This window comes from Anomalospiza imberbis, chromosome 23 (assembly GCF_031753505.1).
Source record: "Anomalospiza imberbis isolate Cuckoo-Finch-1a 21T00152 chromosome 23, ASM3175350v1, whole genome shotgun sequence".
Classification (NCBI taxonomy): Eukaryota; Metazoa; Chordata; class Aves; order Passeriformes; family Viduidae; genus Anomalospiza; species Anomalospiza imberbis.
Genome location: NC_089703.1, coordinates 4,176,409 through 4,190,545, shown reverse-complemented (window position 1 = coordinate 4,190,545; position 14,137 = coordinate 4,176,409). Strand labels below are relative to the sequence as shown.

At 50.7% G+C, this 14,137-nt stretch overlaps 1 protein-coding gene across 9 annotated transcripts in view; it reads left to right on the top strand.

The window, feature by feature from the left end:
* CAMTA1 (calmodulin binding transcription activator 1) overlaps window positions 1–14,137 on the top strand; it is a 242,457-nt gene that overhangs the window by 3,918 nt on the left and 224,402 nt on the right. The window contains exon 1 of one of the 9 annotated variants that reach the window (XM_068171511.1): window positions 9,317–9,865. The exons of 1 other annotated variant lie outside the window; for it this stretch is intronic. In XM_068171511.1, the coding sequence (XP_068027612.1) occupies window positions 9,841–9,865 (25 nt within the window). In that variant the 5' untranslated portion in view covers window positions 9,317–9,840. Of the gene's footprint in view, window positions 1–9,316; window positions 9,866–11,306; window positions 11,487–14,137 lie in introns of those variants that run through there. 7 more of the 9 variants (XM_068171510.1, XM_068171515.1, XM_068171516.1 and 4 more) reach the window with 7 other exon arrangements.

Here is a 14,137-nt window from a genome sequence, read left to right as displayed (position 1 = left end):
CTCTGCTGCCGTGGTTGTGCTGAGGGCAAAAACAGAAATGAGAGCTGCGCTGGACCAGTCCATTTGCAGCCAGTGTCATGCTCCAGAGGGTTGGTCAGTCAGCCATGGCCTGTCCTGCTGTGGCCGTGGCCCCGGGCGGGTGCACACGGCTGCAGTGTTGGGAGTGTTCTACAAACAGGTGACACTGACAGGGCTGAATCGCTCTCTGCTACTCTGATGCCTTTTACTGCATTCTGTGATAATGCTGTTGAGATGCCCAGAGGAAACACTTCTTATTGGCTCTTTCATTCTGTGAAATTCTCTCTGTAAAGGAGGCGTGATAGTCTACCTGGGGACTTGGGGAGGTAAGAGGCAGATTTAGTCATACCTGCAGAGCACCATGCAGTAGAAAGGCCTTGTTATGCTCATCCAATGGCAGCAGAAGTGGCTGAAGCAACTGATGAGGAGCAAGAAAATCTTCATTAGTCATGTAGCTCTCCTTGGGGTATTTTCATGCTTGTTTGTGCAGGCTGACTTAAGTCCCCCAAAAGTCAGAAGAAAATGTTCTCCTTGCAAATGTTCCAGGTTTGCCTGTTGCCCCTGCCTCTCGTCTCTCTCCAGCAGCAGCTGTGTGGTACCCAGGGAGTTTCTGGGGCAAGCAGAGGATCTTGTCAGTACTGTGTAATGGATTGATATATATACATAATAGTTTCTGCTGGAAATGTTGTTTACAAAACAGCAATCAGGGAGGAATTACCTGTAGTTCAGGTGTTTGTGCCATTTGGCCAACCAGAGCTCTTAGTCTGCTTGGAGCCTTCCAGCCCGATATGACAAGAGCCTGTCATGGCTCTTTGCTCTGCCTGTGTTCAAAATATCTGTTGAATATACTCTGAAACGCTGATTGACTTTTTTGGAATGGTCCTAACTTGTATAAGCTGTCGTACAGTTCAAATCCATTATTATATAATTTTTAGTTTAATAGCACCAGAGATGAGAATTTAAGGATACTAGAAATAGTAATTAGGAAGTTTCTGTTGTTGTCAATCCATATTTTGGGAGATTTGATAGTTTTGTTAATTGTTTTTCTGCAAATGTGTATGTGAAGGCTGTTGATGTATTTTTCAGCTATTTCCATAAACTTGGACGTGAATCTGTTATACTCTTTGGGTCTGGAGAGCTTTGAGTCTGTAAAACTGGAGAACAGCCAGTGCTGGCAGGACCTGTGTCCCTACAGGAGTGCTGGTTCCCCAGAGCCAGGTCATGTAGCCATTCCTTATTCCTCCTGGTCCCTGGCTGGGCCCTGGTGCCCAGCCAGCACAGAGCAGTGGTGGCTACAGCACCCACAAGGCTGGGTGAAACATGGAACAGGGAGGCTTTTCAATATTTGTCACGGTTTTGAGAGCTCAGTAGGTGTGTTATTTTACTGTTCATGCCGCTAAACATTGGCTCAGGGCAGTTGCATGGTGCTGGTGCTTTAAGGTGGCCAGTGGCCACTAGCTGTGCTCAGCACTGCCATTGCCAGCTCCAGCATTGCAACACGTGCTGTCCACTCAGCAGTGGCTGGAAAGCTCCGAAAGGACCAGATTTGGCATCAGCACAATCACTTCTGCAGGCATTGTGCTTCAGGCGCTGCCAAGTCCTCGCTGCTTCTGCTTCCTTCCAGCACGTGGTATTTGGTGTGACCCTGGGGACAGACAGTAGCCTGCTGGGCTAGCTTGTGGTTTTTTGGTTTTTCCCTCAGTCGTGTCAGCATCCAGATTTTCAGTTGCAGGAGAGCGATGGGCAATATCTGTTCTGATCTGCTGTTTGACCTGCAAGGGCTGGCATCAGTGAGCACTGGCAACAGTGGAAGGTGGTGTGTGTCACCTCTCTGGTAACATGGGCTGACAGATAGAGCTCTTGAGCGAGGGAGCCTGTCTAAGGGAGAGTCACGTTGTTTGGGGTCCTGTAGCCTCACTGCTGATGCAAGTTCTCTTACTGAGGTGGAGCTTTTCAGAGCACTTGACTGTTGGTGTTTAGCCCAAGCAGTCAGGAGAGGAACGTGAATCACTCCGTATCCTTTGATCTGAAAGTTCAGTGCTAGTCCTTTCCTGTGATTATTTAGCCACTGTATTGGAAGCTCTTGCCCTCAGAGTTGGAGGCAAGGCAGAAGGAGGAGATGCACTTAGAATTCCTCCAACTTTGAAATACTTGACTTGAGATAGAATATTGCAGGGGCCGACCAAGGCATTTTAGCAAGGCCATGCCGTGTATCAGTGGCTGTTACTAGAAGTTGGGGCTCCAAGGTTTTGTGATTTTGTCTGTGAGGTTTTATTTGGTTTGCTTTAGGTTTTTCCCCAAGAAATTGTGGATGTTTTTGAACAGTACCTGTTAGTTCCTCAGATGAGCTATGAACAACCTTTCACTGCAACCCTGGGAGTTTTAATCCAGATACTTGCTCTCAACAAACTTGCTATAAACCATGTAAGTGCTTTTGTGCAGATAAATTTTAATATCACTACTAAGAACATACATTGGAATTTTGATTGTGAAAAGTATTGGCAAAGTTTGGTCATGTGGAGCAGGTTTTACAGTGTGTGTGACAGGCTGTTGATGGACATAAGCACAGATCCAGGAGAAGATCCTGGGCTTCCTGTAAATATTCAGGTGAAGTTATGCTAACTTACTGTACATTGTTTCCCTGGCAGAGATGGCCCTTTAGATAAATGTTAAATAAACATTAAATACAGACTGACACTGTCAAAAGGAGGATACAGCTCACTTAACACTGAAAGTGGCATTTCATAGAGACCTTTTGCAATTTGTAGTTCAATAAAAATGGTAATCTGTGTAGAAGTATTCTGTGCTTGCCTATTCTGTCCTTGTCTGCCAGTGCTGACAGGATTGTGTTCCTGGCTTTACCTTCGTGGTGTCCCAGGCTGAAAAACTTCATATTTCACACTCCCGAGTTCTATAAATAATTGATGTGCCTGTCTTAGCAACTGAGGATCAGCAGCAAATTGTATTATTCTGGAGTAATAGGGGTTTTCTGCATTCTATACTCCTTTTCATCTTAATTTTCACTTCACTACTGAGAGCAAGGAACTGATTTACTCCACTTCAGGAGAAAAAGTATTATTGCACTGGTATTACTGTTCCAGTCCTTCAGGGGAGGAAGTTCAGAGGAAAGTCAGAACTCACAAATGAACCCATCTCAGTGAAAACGAGTTATTTCTGTGTATTTTCTGCAGCTACTGTTTGGATATATTTCTCATTCTGTACAACTCTCATGGGTCACATGGGAAAGGATAGTTTTAAAGGTTAGACGAGGTTTAGGCAGACCTAGAAAGAAACCGCTCTGTGGCTAAAACTAGTGAGAAAATATTAAACCAATCATTTTTGCTTATAAGAAGTGTTGTGTACCCTTGCTGGCAGAGCAGGAGGGTTTGTGTGATAAGGCACTGTTGGGCCACCCCGAGAGAACTGGAGCAGCTGCTCTGCCATGGTGCCATTGGGAGCAAAGCATGAGTAACTCTAGTTTGTAACACTGGGATTACTTTTCCATTTGGTTTCACTATCACAAATAATGATAGGAAAAGTCAGGGAAGTTCCTTCGCATTGTGAATTTATAACAGGGCAGAGCCCAATTGGGATGGAGTCCTTTAAAGATTTGGGATAATGCTTTCAGCCATGATGCCTTTTAATTGAAAGCTTGAGTGCTCTGTGTGTTGATGATGCTCCCTGAGGGAATCACAGTACAGACTTGGTTCAGAAGTGCAAGGATGGGTTTTTGGGCAATGGGCAGTAATGGGGTGGTGGTGTCTGAGCAAACTGACTCAGGTAAATTTGAATTTGCCTCTGGCTTCTACTTCTGAAATCCATGTAAATTTGAGCACCTTCTGCCTCTGTTACCATCACCAGTTCTACTTCCTTTGGTTCTTCTGTTGTTCTTCCTTTGTTGTCTTCCATTACTCCTTGCTCTGTTCTCAGTGCCTGAGGCTGACAGTTTCATACCTTGGTGACTGGTTTGGCTCCCAGATCCCTATTTATTCAGTTAAGGTAGACAGCACTCCACTTCTAGAGGAGTTGGAAAAGATACTTGTTTAAAAGCAGGAACACAACTTTAGGAGTATAACTTTAGAGATCTTAAACATCTTTCCTGATTTGTTCCAGCTGCGGCTAGAGATCCAATCCCAAACTCACTCGTGCTGAGCTGGGAGCTGTGCATCCTCTGCAGAGCCAGCACTGCAGGATGGCTTCTGGCACTGAGAGTTTGCAGGATTTACACTTTATCCCTGGGAAGAAGGGTTAGGATGTGGGGTAAGCCATTCCCAGAGAGCAGCATGCTATACAGCTTGTTACAGGAGGATGACAGCTTAAAAGAAATTAAAAACCTAATCCTTCCACGACCCTCATTGAAGACTGCACTAAAATTCCAACCGAGGAGGCCACGCATGACAATCATGTTCCCTCCTTACACAGAACAACTTGATTATCTTATTAGAACAGAAAACAAAGAGAAATGTCCTGGATGTAGTGTAGGAAATTGTCTTTACTAAATCTAGCCCAGCGTATATGAGCACTATATATATGATTTGATTTTGCCAGAATTACATAAACATGGGGGAAAATTGTTAATGTAGGTTGACTACCAGAGTAAATCACAGCCTAATTATTCTTTTTTTCCCTGGCTAAAATTAGAATTTGATATAGTGGTCAATAGACATTTTCTTTAATTTTTGAGACATAATTTCTAATAGCTAATCCAAATGAATTGGAGAAAGTTGCTGCAGAATTGAAAAAATAAATTATCTGAATTTTATGGTGACTTACTGGTAAATCCCTTAGTTGGAAGCTTTAATTTACATCATATTTCTTTTTTTTTTCTCCTCTAACCGGCTTATGGGTGTATATTAGGGCAAAATGATTGTTACTTTCTTAGTGCCCCTGGGGTGCTGGGAGCAAAGTGAAGGCAGACCCCAGGCTGTCTCACAGAGAGCAAAAGCCAAGGGCTACAGGGGCAGTGTGAAGGGCATGGTGGGACAGCTGCTCCCTGGCACTGCTGTCTGCAGCAAAGGCTGGCCCTTGGCACCCGTGTCTGTCCTTCTGGAGCTGTGTGACACTGTACTGGAATGACTGAGGCTCCAGCACTGCAACACCCTCAGTTTCCCATCTGGAGCTAGTGCCCCTGTAGAGCAACTGCCTTGTTGATCCTGTTCGTGGTTAAACAGGTAAATGCTCTGTTTTGTGTTGAGGCTACTGGTTTAAATATCCGCAAACTCTTTATGGGGCTTTGCACAGTAAAACCATCTTTCCTCAGAGAGTCTATTAAAGGGGCTGGGACTTTGGAGTTGTACTTCATTTTAGCCTGGGGTGTATTTCCTGTAGCCAGCAGAGTTTAACTAGAGGTGATTTGAGTGTAGTCCTTGTATTTCTGAGGGAAACAAATAGGCTCAGAACTGCAGAAGGAACGGCAAGAATGATGGATCCAAAGCCCATAGTGTAGAAGGTGACTGAGCTTGACCTCCTGCTAGGGAAGTATGTGCTTTTGTCCATTCTGAGTCTGGTATCCTTAGTTCCTGGTAATGTATATTCTCTTCAACTTCCCCACCTAAAATTGGACAAGTTACTTGGATGGTGGAGCGTTAGGTGGAGTATACTTCTTTGGAGAACCTTTTGGAAGAAGTGCATGTTTTGGAGTATTTACCTGTATTTGCTAAACCTAAGAATTGGCAGTTGTACATCACAAATGCAGTGACATGTTGTAACAGTGGGTTTGTCCACACACATTGTCTTGGTTAAGTCTTGGGTTTATTCCTAGAAGAAACGCCTTTAGGTTCTGTACGTGGAGAGAGTAAAGGGCAAAACCATTTCATTTCTATCATGTGAAGTTTTTCTAATCATCTCTTCTCACACTTGTGAGAGTATTTCTGTAAAAACACTTGGCATTCCTTGCTTCTCAATAATGAAGTAACTTTGTGCAAACAATTCACAAGAAATGAGGTTCCAATATTGTCATTAGGGCTATTAAACCTGTCTGAACTGTTTTCCTTTGTGCTGCTTGCCATAGCAACAGCCATGTGTAATTTGCTGAATATCCATAACAGGATATTTGAATATATTCTTAACAGTTTTACTTCTGCATATAGCTCACTATGCCAAATCATCACATTAACCTAATTAACCAAGCCAGACCCACATCTGCCATGGATTGACAATTAAGAATTTTAAAAGAACTTGGTATTTCACCTCCCTTTTAATGAAACCAACCCAGACACCAATCACCAGCACAGCATCGGCTTTTATCAGTGTGCTGATAAAAATTATTCATGTTTCAGACTGCACAAACTCCTGGCACATCTCTTCTATTGCTGCTTATCAGCTGGATGTTGCTCTATGCGCGTGCCCCTGGAAAGGTAACAGCGAGCAAGTTTATCCCACACCATCCATGCACGGAGTCTTGTGCAGTTCAGTACCTCTGTGCCTTAATAACAATTGGTCTGAGTTTTAAACAGTGGGAGCTGGGGAACTTCAAAGATACCAGCAGCACTTCAATTCAAATGGCTTCTTTCTTATCATTTTATTGAACAGGAATTAAATGAAAATATTTGGAGCTTTGCTGGCATACTGGATGAAAAAACTCCCCATTTAGTATCTCTGGTATCACACTGCTGTAGTAACCTGTGTGTATACATTAACTATGTATTGCTGTAGTAACCTATGTGTACAGAAATAACACCTAACATTAGGTAATTTCAGGTGTGGGAGATTCAGTTCCCTAGGGGTTTGTGTCTCCTGGTAGAAAACCTCTTGTTGAGGAGGAGAATGAGTTCATTATCTAGATGGAACAGAGTTCATGCACTGCTTCAAGTAACCCCTTAAAAAAAGCTTTATTCATCCTCGTAGACACAAATTCTCATTGTCTTTACAGACCAGGAAGGATCTGGAAAGCCAGGCAGTGCTCCCAAAGACACATGATAGAGCAGGGTACACACCGCTGTGGAGTCAGGGTGGTTGTGTTAGTCCTGGCAGCGGAGCTGTTCCCAGCTAGTGCAGCAGCACTTCCTATGTTCCCAGGCTGTGCAGGCCAGGAGAAGGCAGGCAGAGTCCTGAACAACCTTGTCCTTCAGAGCACGGACCTTGTTGCTTTAATGAGCCATAGAAGCACAGAAGGAACTGCTCAAGCCTTGGAGGGAAGAGACAGATGTACACTCGTGTGTGCACACACAGAGCTGACTTGGCATTTCATTTAGTTTGTGGGTGATGTCAGGGTGATGTGACCCATGTGGAGTCCCCACGGTTACCTGTCCAGCGGTGTCAGTGAATACTGCAGCGAGGGCTGTGACTGGAGTGAACAGTTGTGCCAGTTTCCCTTGGCAAGAACAGGAAGGCTGTTTGTAGCAGCAGTTGCTGTGTGTTTGCAGGGAGCAGCCTGAGTTCTGCCACTTGCATGGGGGGCTGTGAAAACAAACCCAACAGCTCTCCAGCATCCCTGTATTTGGTACCAGTGAGGAGCTGTGTCAGTGTTGGCCCATCATTTCTCTCATCTCTTTTCATTACTTGGTCTTGCCTGGATACCACATGGAAACTCAAGCCGCCTAGGAATGCTGGCCTGATGTTACAGGGGCTGGAGGTGAGCTGGCTCAGGGCAGAAGCACTGCGGGCTGCGCTCCTTGGCTAAGCCTGGTGCCCATTTCTTGCTGAAGAAGAGGTGGCAAGGCAGGTTTGTCCATAGCTCCAGCACCTGCCACTCTGAGGGGAGCGCTGGGGAGGAACTCAGCATGGACTGGCCCTCCACACCTCCGTGAGGCATCAACCAAAGGTCCCTGACTTGCATCAGGAAGTTGCTTCCTGTCCCTCAGCACCAAGGGATGCCTCTGTTAATCTGATATTATCTTTTGCTATAATGCAAACTATGAAGTACAGCAAATGTATGGCTACGTCATGTCTCTGCTAAGCATGTGGATCACCTTGAAAGAATAACCAAGGAGAGACATAAATTCCCTAGAATTCATCAAGAAAATGGTAGCTCACTGCCACTGTGGCGACTAGAAAAGTTTCCATTTCCAGCATATTTTGCCACGCTGAAGGAAACAACTGTTTTAGCTGATCCTGTGGCTGCATTAGTATTTGTGGGTATTTATAGGACATTGTACCAGATGAGCTTTCTGACCGTCGGGAGTGAGCCTGTCATTCTGGAGCCTCTTCATCAATGTGCCTTTCACGCTCCACGAGATTAGCAGCTGCTGAAAATAGGAAAAAGGAATTTTCCTTTCTTCTGTCTTAGAAGAGGCCCATCACATCATCCTCCTTTCGTCTGGGCTCGGAAACAGCTTCAGTCCTTAGCAAAGCCAAAGCACCAACAGGTCTTTTTAAAGAAGTTCTGCTCCCAGGAGGATCTAAGGGAAAATATCCCTTTTGTGTGTTTAGTCACACACATCAAAGGAAACAGCCGTTGCAGTCTTGGTTTGCATTGTGCAGGCATTAGCTGTGGTCCAGTTCTGCAGGGCTCTGCTCAAGGAGGCTGAAGTGCCCGTGCTCATCAGCCTTTGACAGAGGTGGGGCAGGCTCAGCCAGGCCAGAACATGCCACTCCTTGGGCTACGTCAGTTTTGAGAAGAAGAGAGCGATTTCCTTCATGTCGTGGGAGCCCCTTCACTACCCCCCGGCCCCATGCAGTGTATGCTGAGTGGGATCTGTGACGCTGTCTCACAAACGGCGCCCGAGGGATGGGCAGGACTCTCTCAAACCCTTAACATCTGCGTTGGCCACCGTTCCTTGGTTCTCAAATCGCAAATCCTCATCTCCCTGCACAGTGCTAAGAACGCCTGTTCCACCCGAGCATCGTGCTTTGCACCCCAGAACGATGCGGCTGTGGAAGAGGGCCTGCAGCACCCCGAATATTCACTAGCACTACTGAAAAATGGGGAGATAACTTTTGCAGCCTCGGGGCCGCCGGTCAGGGCAGGGAAACAGCTCCCGGGCTTCGTCCGCCACTTAGGAAGGGGGCAGAGCCGGGGAGCTGCTCCTCGCCCGGAAGGTTCTCCGCTCTAGGGGCTCCTCCGTCCCTCCCGGAAGCGCTGGGACCAGCTCAGCGGGGCAGACCCCCTGACCAGGACACGCCGGTTCGGCGTTACTGAGGGCGGTGACAAACGCAGGTCGCAGGTGGCGCCTCGCGCAAAACGGCCCTGGGGCGTCTCGGCGGCGGCAATTTCGCTCTCTCGGTGTAGCCTCGGCTCCGGTGCGCGGGGCGGGGCGGCTCCGCCGGGCGGGGACTGGCGGCCGCGCCAATCGCCGCCTTTGTTTGGGGTCACCGGGCGCGGGGGGGGCGGTGCCTGCCGGGGCCGCGCGCAGCCAGTGGGCGGGGCCGGGGCCGCTGCCGGCCGGCCGGGCCGCGCGCCCCATTGGCGCCGCGCGCCGCCATTCTGGCGGACGGCACCGCTCGTTGGCCGCCAGCGCGCGCGGCGCCGTGCGTCAGCCGCTTAGTCCCGCCTCCCCCGCGGGGCGATTGGTCCCGGCGGCCGTCGGTTGTGTGCCCTCGGCCCTCCAGTGGCCGTTGCGGCCGTCGATCACGCTTTCCGTCCCGCCCCCCGCTCGCCCGCCCCGCGCCGCCGCTGAGTGGCTGAGGCGCGTGCCACTGAAGCGCTGCCGCGCTGCCATTGGCGGGGCGCTGTGTCCATCGCGCCCATCCCCTCCGGCGGCCCGCCCCCGGCCTGCCGCGATTGGCCAGCGGGGATGTCAGTGCGGCACATTGACCAATGGGAGGCGCGGGGCGTGCGCGGTGCGCGCGGGGCGGCCGGGCCGGCGGCGGCGCGGGAGGAGGCGGCGCGCGCCTGGTCCCGGTCGCGAGGAGGCGGAGGAGGATGTGGCGCGCGGAGGGGAAATGGCCGCCGAAAACAAGCCGGAAGGTGAGAACGCGGCCGGGCCGCCCCCGCCCCGCGCCGGGCCCCGCGCCCGGCCTGCCCGCTGGGCCGCCCCCGCCCCCCGCCACGGCCCCGCCGCGGGGCGGTGGCGGCGACACAGGCCGGGCCGCGCGGCGCGAAGTTTGCGGCGGCGGCGCCCCCGCGGGGCCGGGCCGGGCCGGCGGGCGGGCGGGCCATGTGCGGCAGGGAAGGCCGCGTGGCGCGGGGGCCGCGGCGGCCGAGCCGGGCCGGGCCGGGCCGGGCCCGGTCCCGCCTCCCGCCGCCCGCCGGCACGTGCCCGCCCGCCGCCAACATGGAGGCCCCGGCGCGGGGCCGCCGCTCGCCACGGCCGGGCCGGGCCGCCCCCGCCGCCCCCCCCGCGGCGGCGGCGGCGGCGGCGGCGGCGCACGTGCCTCGCGGGCGCGCGCTCGTCGGAAGCAGGGTGGCCTTGGCCACGGCCCCGCCAGACCGGGGCCTCCGCGCCGCGGCCGGGCCGGGGGCGGGCGGAGCGGCGGGCGCGAAGGTGAGCGCGGCGCGGGCCCGGCCCCGCCGGGAGCCCCGGGGCGCCCGACTGAGGGCGAAAGTTGCCGGCGCGGCGGGAGCGGGCCCGGCGCGTCCGCAAGGGGGAAGCGCCGCTCTGCTGCCGCTCCTGCCCCCGGCCCGGCGGGAGCGGGGCCGTGGCCCGGGTTCGGCGGGAGGCGGTTTGGATATTTCGCGTTATTTGGGGTAAGTTTGTCCCGGCCGGCTCGGGCAGCGGTTCTACCCCGGACTCCGCCGGCCGGGTGGTCGCGGCCGGTACCGGTGTTGGCGCCTCCATTTTACAGGGGCGGGAGGAGAGAGCAGAGGGCAGTTCACATCCCCTGCCTAAATCCGGCTGAACATGCCAGCACCCCAGGGATTGGCCTGGTACTTGGGCACCTCAAGGATTGGTGTTTAGTAGTAAGTAATAGGGATTTTTTTTTTCTTTATTCGCCACAGCACATGTACACCCTCGCCTGGAACCCATTTGCATTCCTTACTGGGAAATCCCTTCACAGAATTCACGGGTTCTTATCCCACCTTTTGTCTGGATTTTTTTTTTTCTCAGATTGCTTTGGGAATATATTTTTTGGGTTGTTTCTTGCTGGCTGTAGAGCCCTCTGTGCATAGGCTTGAGTTTTGATTGCGCCGTGAAATTCGAAGGCTCAGCAGAAACCTAAAATTTAAGTAGTAGAGGTGATTTTGAGTGTTGTTGGCTTCATCTTTTACTAATCTCTTTGATGCTCCCAAATCCATTCGTTCGATCTTTGCTTTGCTCTGGAAAACGTCGGGCTTCATTCTTTTCTCACTTGCGTTGAAGTACATGATTAACTGCACTGAAGTAGTGAAATGCCACCTGGCTAACAGGGGTGTGAGCGAGAAGAGAGGGAGCGTTCACCTGGACTTCCTGGCTCAGATTGTGACGTTTTCATTCTCTTGGGGGTGACAGTATTGTCACCAAAGCACAGTTGGGTTCGATTTACTTTTCCGGCTTCCTGTGCCAACGTACGATGGATTTTTCCGGTGTAAAGCACAGGTTTCAGTGTGCTCAGCGCTGTGAGGCTGCGGCTCTACGGACAAGGCAGGTCAGTGCCCCCTGGCTGGGAAGGTAACTTGTCCTTTCCGCTTGTTATTTACTGCAACTTTTGTCATGTTTGGTCTTGGCAGCTAGTTTAAGGGGGCAGCGGGTGAGGTGTGTCTTTGCTGAGCAGCTGTGTTTGCTCTTTCGAGTAGGGCTGTGCAGGAGCTGCCAGCGAGACGCCGGTGTGCCCGGCGCTGCTGTCCGGTGTCTCTGCTGCCTGGGCCGGCGCTGTCTCTGCTCTGTGCCCGTGCAGCATCGCGGAGGTGGGAGCGGAGCAACCCCGGCTCGGCACCGGTGCCCGGGGTGATCTCGTACGAAGTCACAGAGCTGCTCCCCCGCTGACCTACTTTTGCGGTGGATTTTCAAGGAGACGACATATAAACCATTCATTCCTTAAACCTAAACTCCACCTGTCAGAAACTTTAATGGGAATGCTTTTAAGGCATGATTCAAGCAGAGTGTTTCACCAGTAGAGCAGGTGCTGGAGGAGAGAACACAAGTTGCTTTAGATTTTAGTTACTTCAATGAGTTAAAAGCAGAGGTAAATGGCAGCTCGCGGGCCGGCGCTCTTTTCATTGGGGAGCCGCCTGCTCCATCCCCCCAGCGCGGTGCAGCAGCGACCAGCCTCTGAGCAGCAGCGCACGGCTCTGCAGACCTGCCTGCCTTTGGAGCTCCTGCCGACAGCATCGGGGCTTTTTGTGCTCTGGGAGCAGCGGGAGATCCCTGGCGGGAGTTGAGGTTTGGAATGAGGCTGGCGCCGCTGTCCCCTGGCTGCAGGACAGAGTTCCACGGCTTGGAGAACTCGGGTGAGTTTCCTCTTTTCTGGTTTCCTCGGGCAGGATAAGGCTGCTTCAGTGACTGAGTGGCTCTTGCCGTCCTGCAGCAGAGGGTTTGTGGGTTTTGTAGTTCCTGCTGTGTTTTGTGCATTTGAGCTGAGCCGGGAGGACTGACCCTTGGCGGTGCCATCTTGGCAGCTGTGATAGCTCTGAACTTGATCAGGGGGTGCTAAGGAGGGCATCCTTCTAAAAACTTTCTTTTTCTAATTTAAAGTTCAAAAGGGGAAGAATGTGCATAGGCAGCCTTTTAATTTTGCGTTCTCCCAGCCAGGTACCTCTAACGGAGAGCTTTGCAGAGAGGAGTGCCCGTGCCCGTGTGTTTTGCTTGCGGCTGGCGCAGGGGCCCGGAATTTTGTTGTGTGCTGAGGTCGGTTTAGGTGCAGTTGTTGAATTTTCTGTCTGTTAGTTGAGGCAGGGTCATAGATGGGATGGCAGGAGAAGGTGGTGTTTTCTCCCAGCAGCTCCTGAGATGAGGGTACTGGTGGCGGACTGAAGAGGGCAAGTGGAGATGTTAGTGGCTTTGGAGGAACAACAGCCTTTTGAAAACAAAACATTCCAGATTTGGTTGTTAAACAACAAAATATTTACTTCCTTTGTGGAAGTGTTACCTAAGGTTTTATTACTAAACGAACCTGAACTTAGGATGTGCTGATGGCTGGGGTTGTGTGCTGCAGGATCGGACTGTCACGGGGAGGAGGCAGCATTTGACGCTCGGCTCAGTCCACTCCTTGCCCCAGAATTTTTGCTGAATCTCAGCGTTTGGATTTTACCAAAATTTCTGTTGTCAGAATTGAAAGCAAACTCTCCTGGTGAAGTTTCTAGACCCTCTTCATGGGCTGTCAGCCAACAGGACGGGTTCAGGGAGTGGGTTTCATTCCTTTTTTCCAAACAGGAGGAACTATATGATTATGAGGTTGGTTTTTTGAGTACTTTTGGTACTACAATCCTGTTATTCCTGATGCAAAGCTTAGGGCTTGTTTAAAAGTCTGTTTTTAAAATTTAATTCTGCATCTCTTCTTGTTAATGATTTTCACAATTACTTTGGCTTAAAGGTTTTTTGATTTATTTGTGTTAGTTTTAAAGGTACGTATGTAGGAAATCTTCTTGGAGATGTATTAACTTAGATTTCATTTTCTGTTTCAGAAAATGATGTAGTGAAGCGATGATGTCGAAGTGCAGTTAAATTGGATACCTTTAAATTTAGTATTTAAGACTCAGTGCTGACCTTACATTACTAGTGGTCTTAAATGGCTCTTATAAAGACCTCCTTACATTGGTGGGTGTTGTTGGAGGAAGGGGCAGTAGCTGTCCTCCCTCTGTCCAGACATCCTTCAGAAAGAGGGAGCTGGAATGTGACCTTTCTTTTTCAGTGTCTCTCTGTCTCTGCTTCAATAAGCCACATGTGTCTGAAAGGAAAAAAACCCCAACCAACAAACCCAAACATTGCCAAGGAGTGAAACCAGGCTGGGTGGAGTGCTTGTGGAATACCGGGCTGGTTAATTGAAATGCAGTGCTTCCAGCAGCTTCCTGCAGCTTCGGTGTTCCCTGGCTTCCACTTCCACACCTTGCTGAGATTTCACTTTGTAGTTTTCTCCCCTCACTTTGTGTCCTGTTTTCACCTTCCTTGGCTCCTGGCAGCCCTGTGTTGTGTTAGCGCTGTGTTAAACCCCGTGGGTTTGGAAAGGCAGGTTTGCCTGCGGGTGCCGGTGCCTTTGGGGTACGGCACCTGCCCTATTGCCAGGCCAATGCTGAAGGGCCACTCTGTGCTCAGGGGCAGTCATGGCTCTGGATGAATGACAGCAGACTGTTCTCACTGGACATGGAGTGCTCACTGTCCTCGCT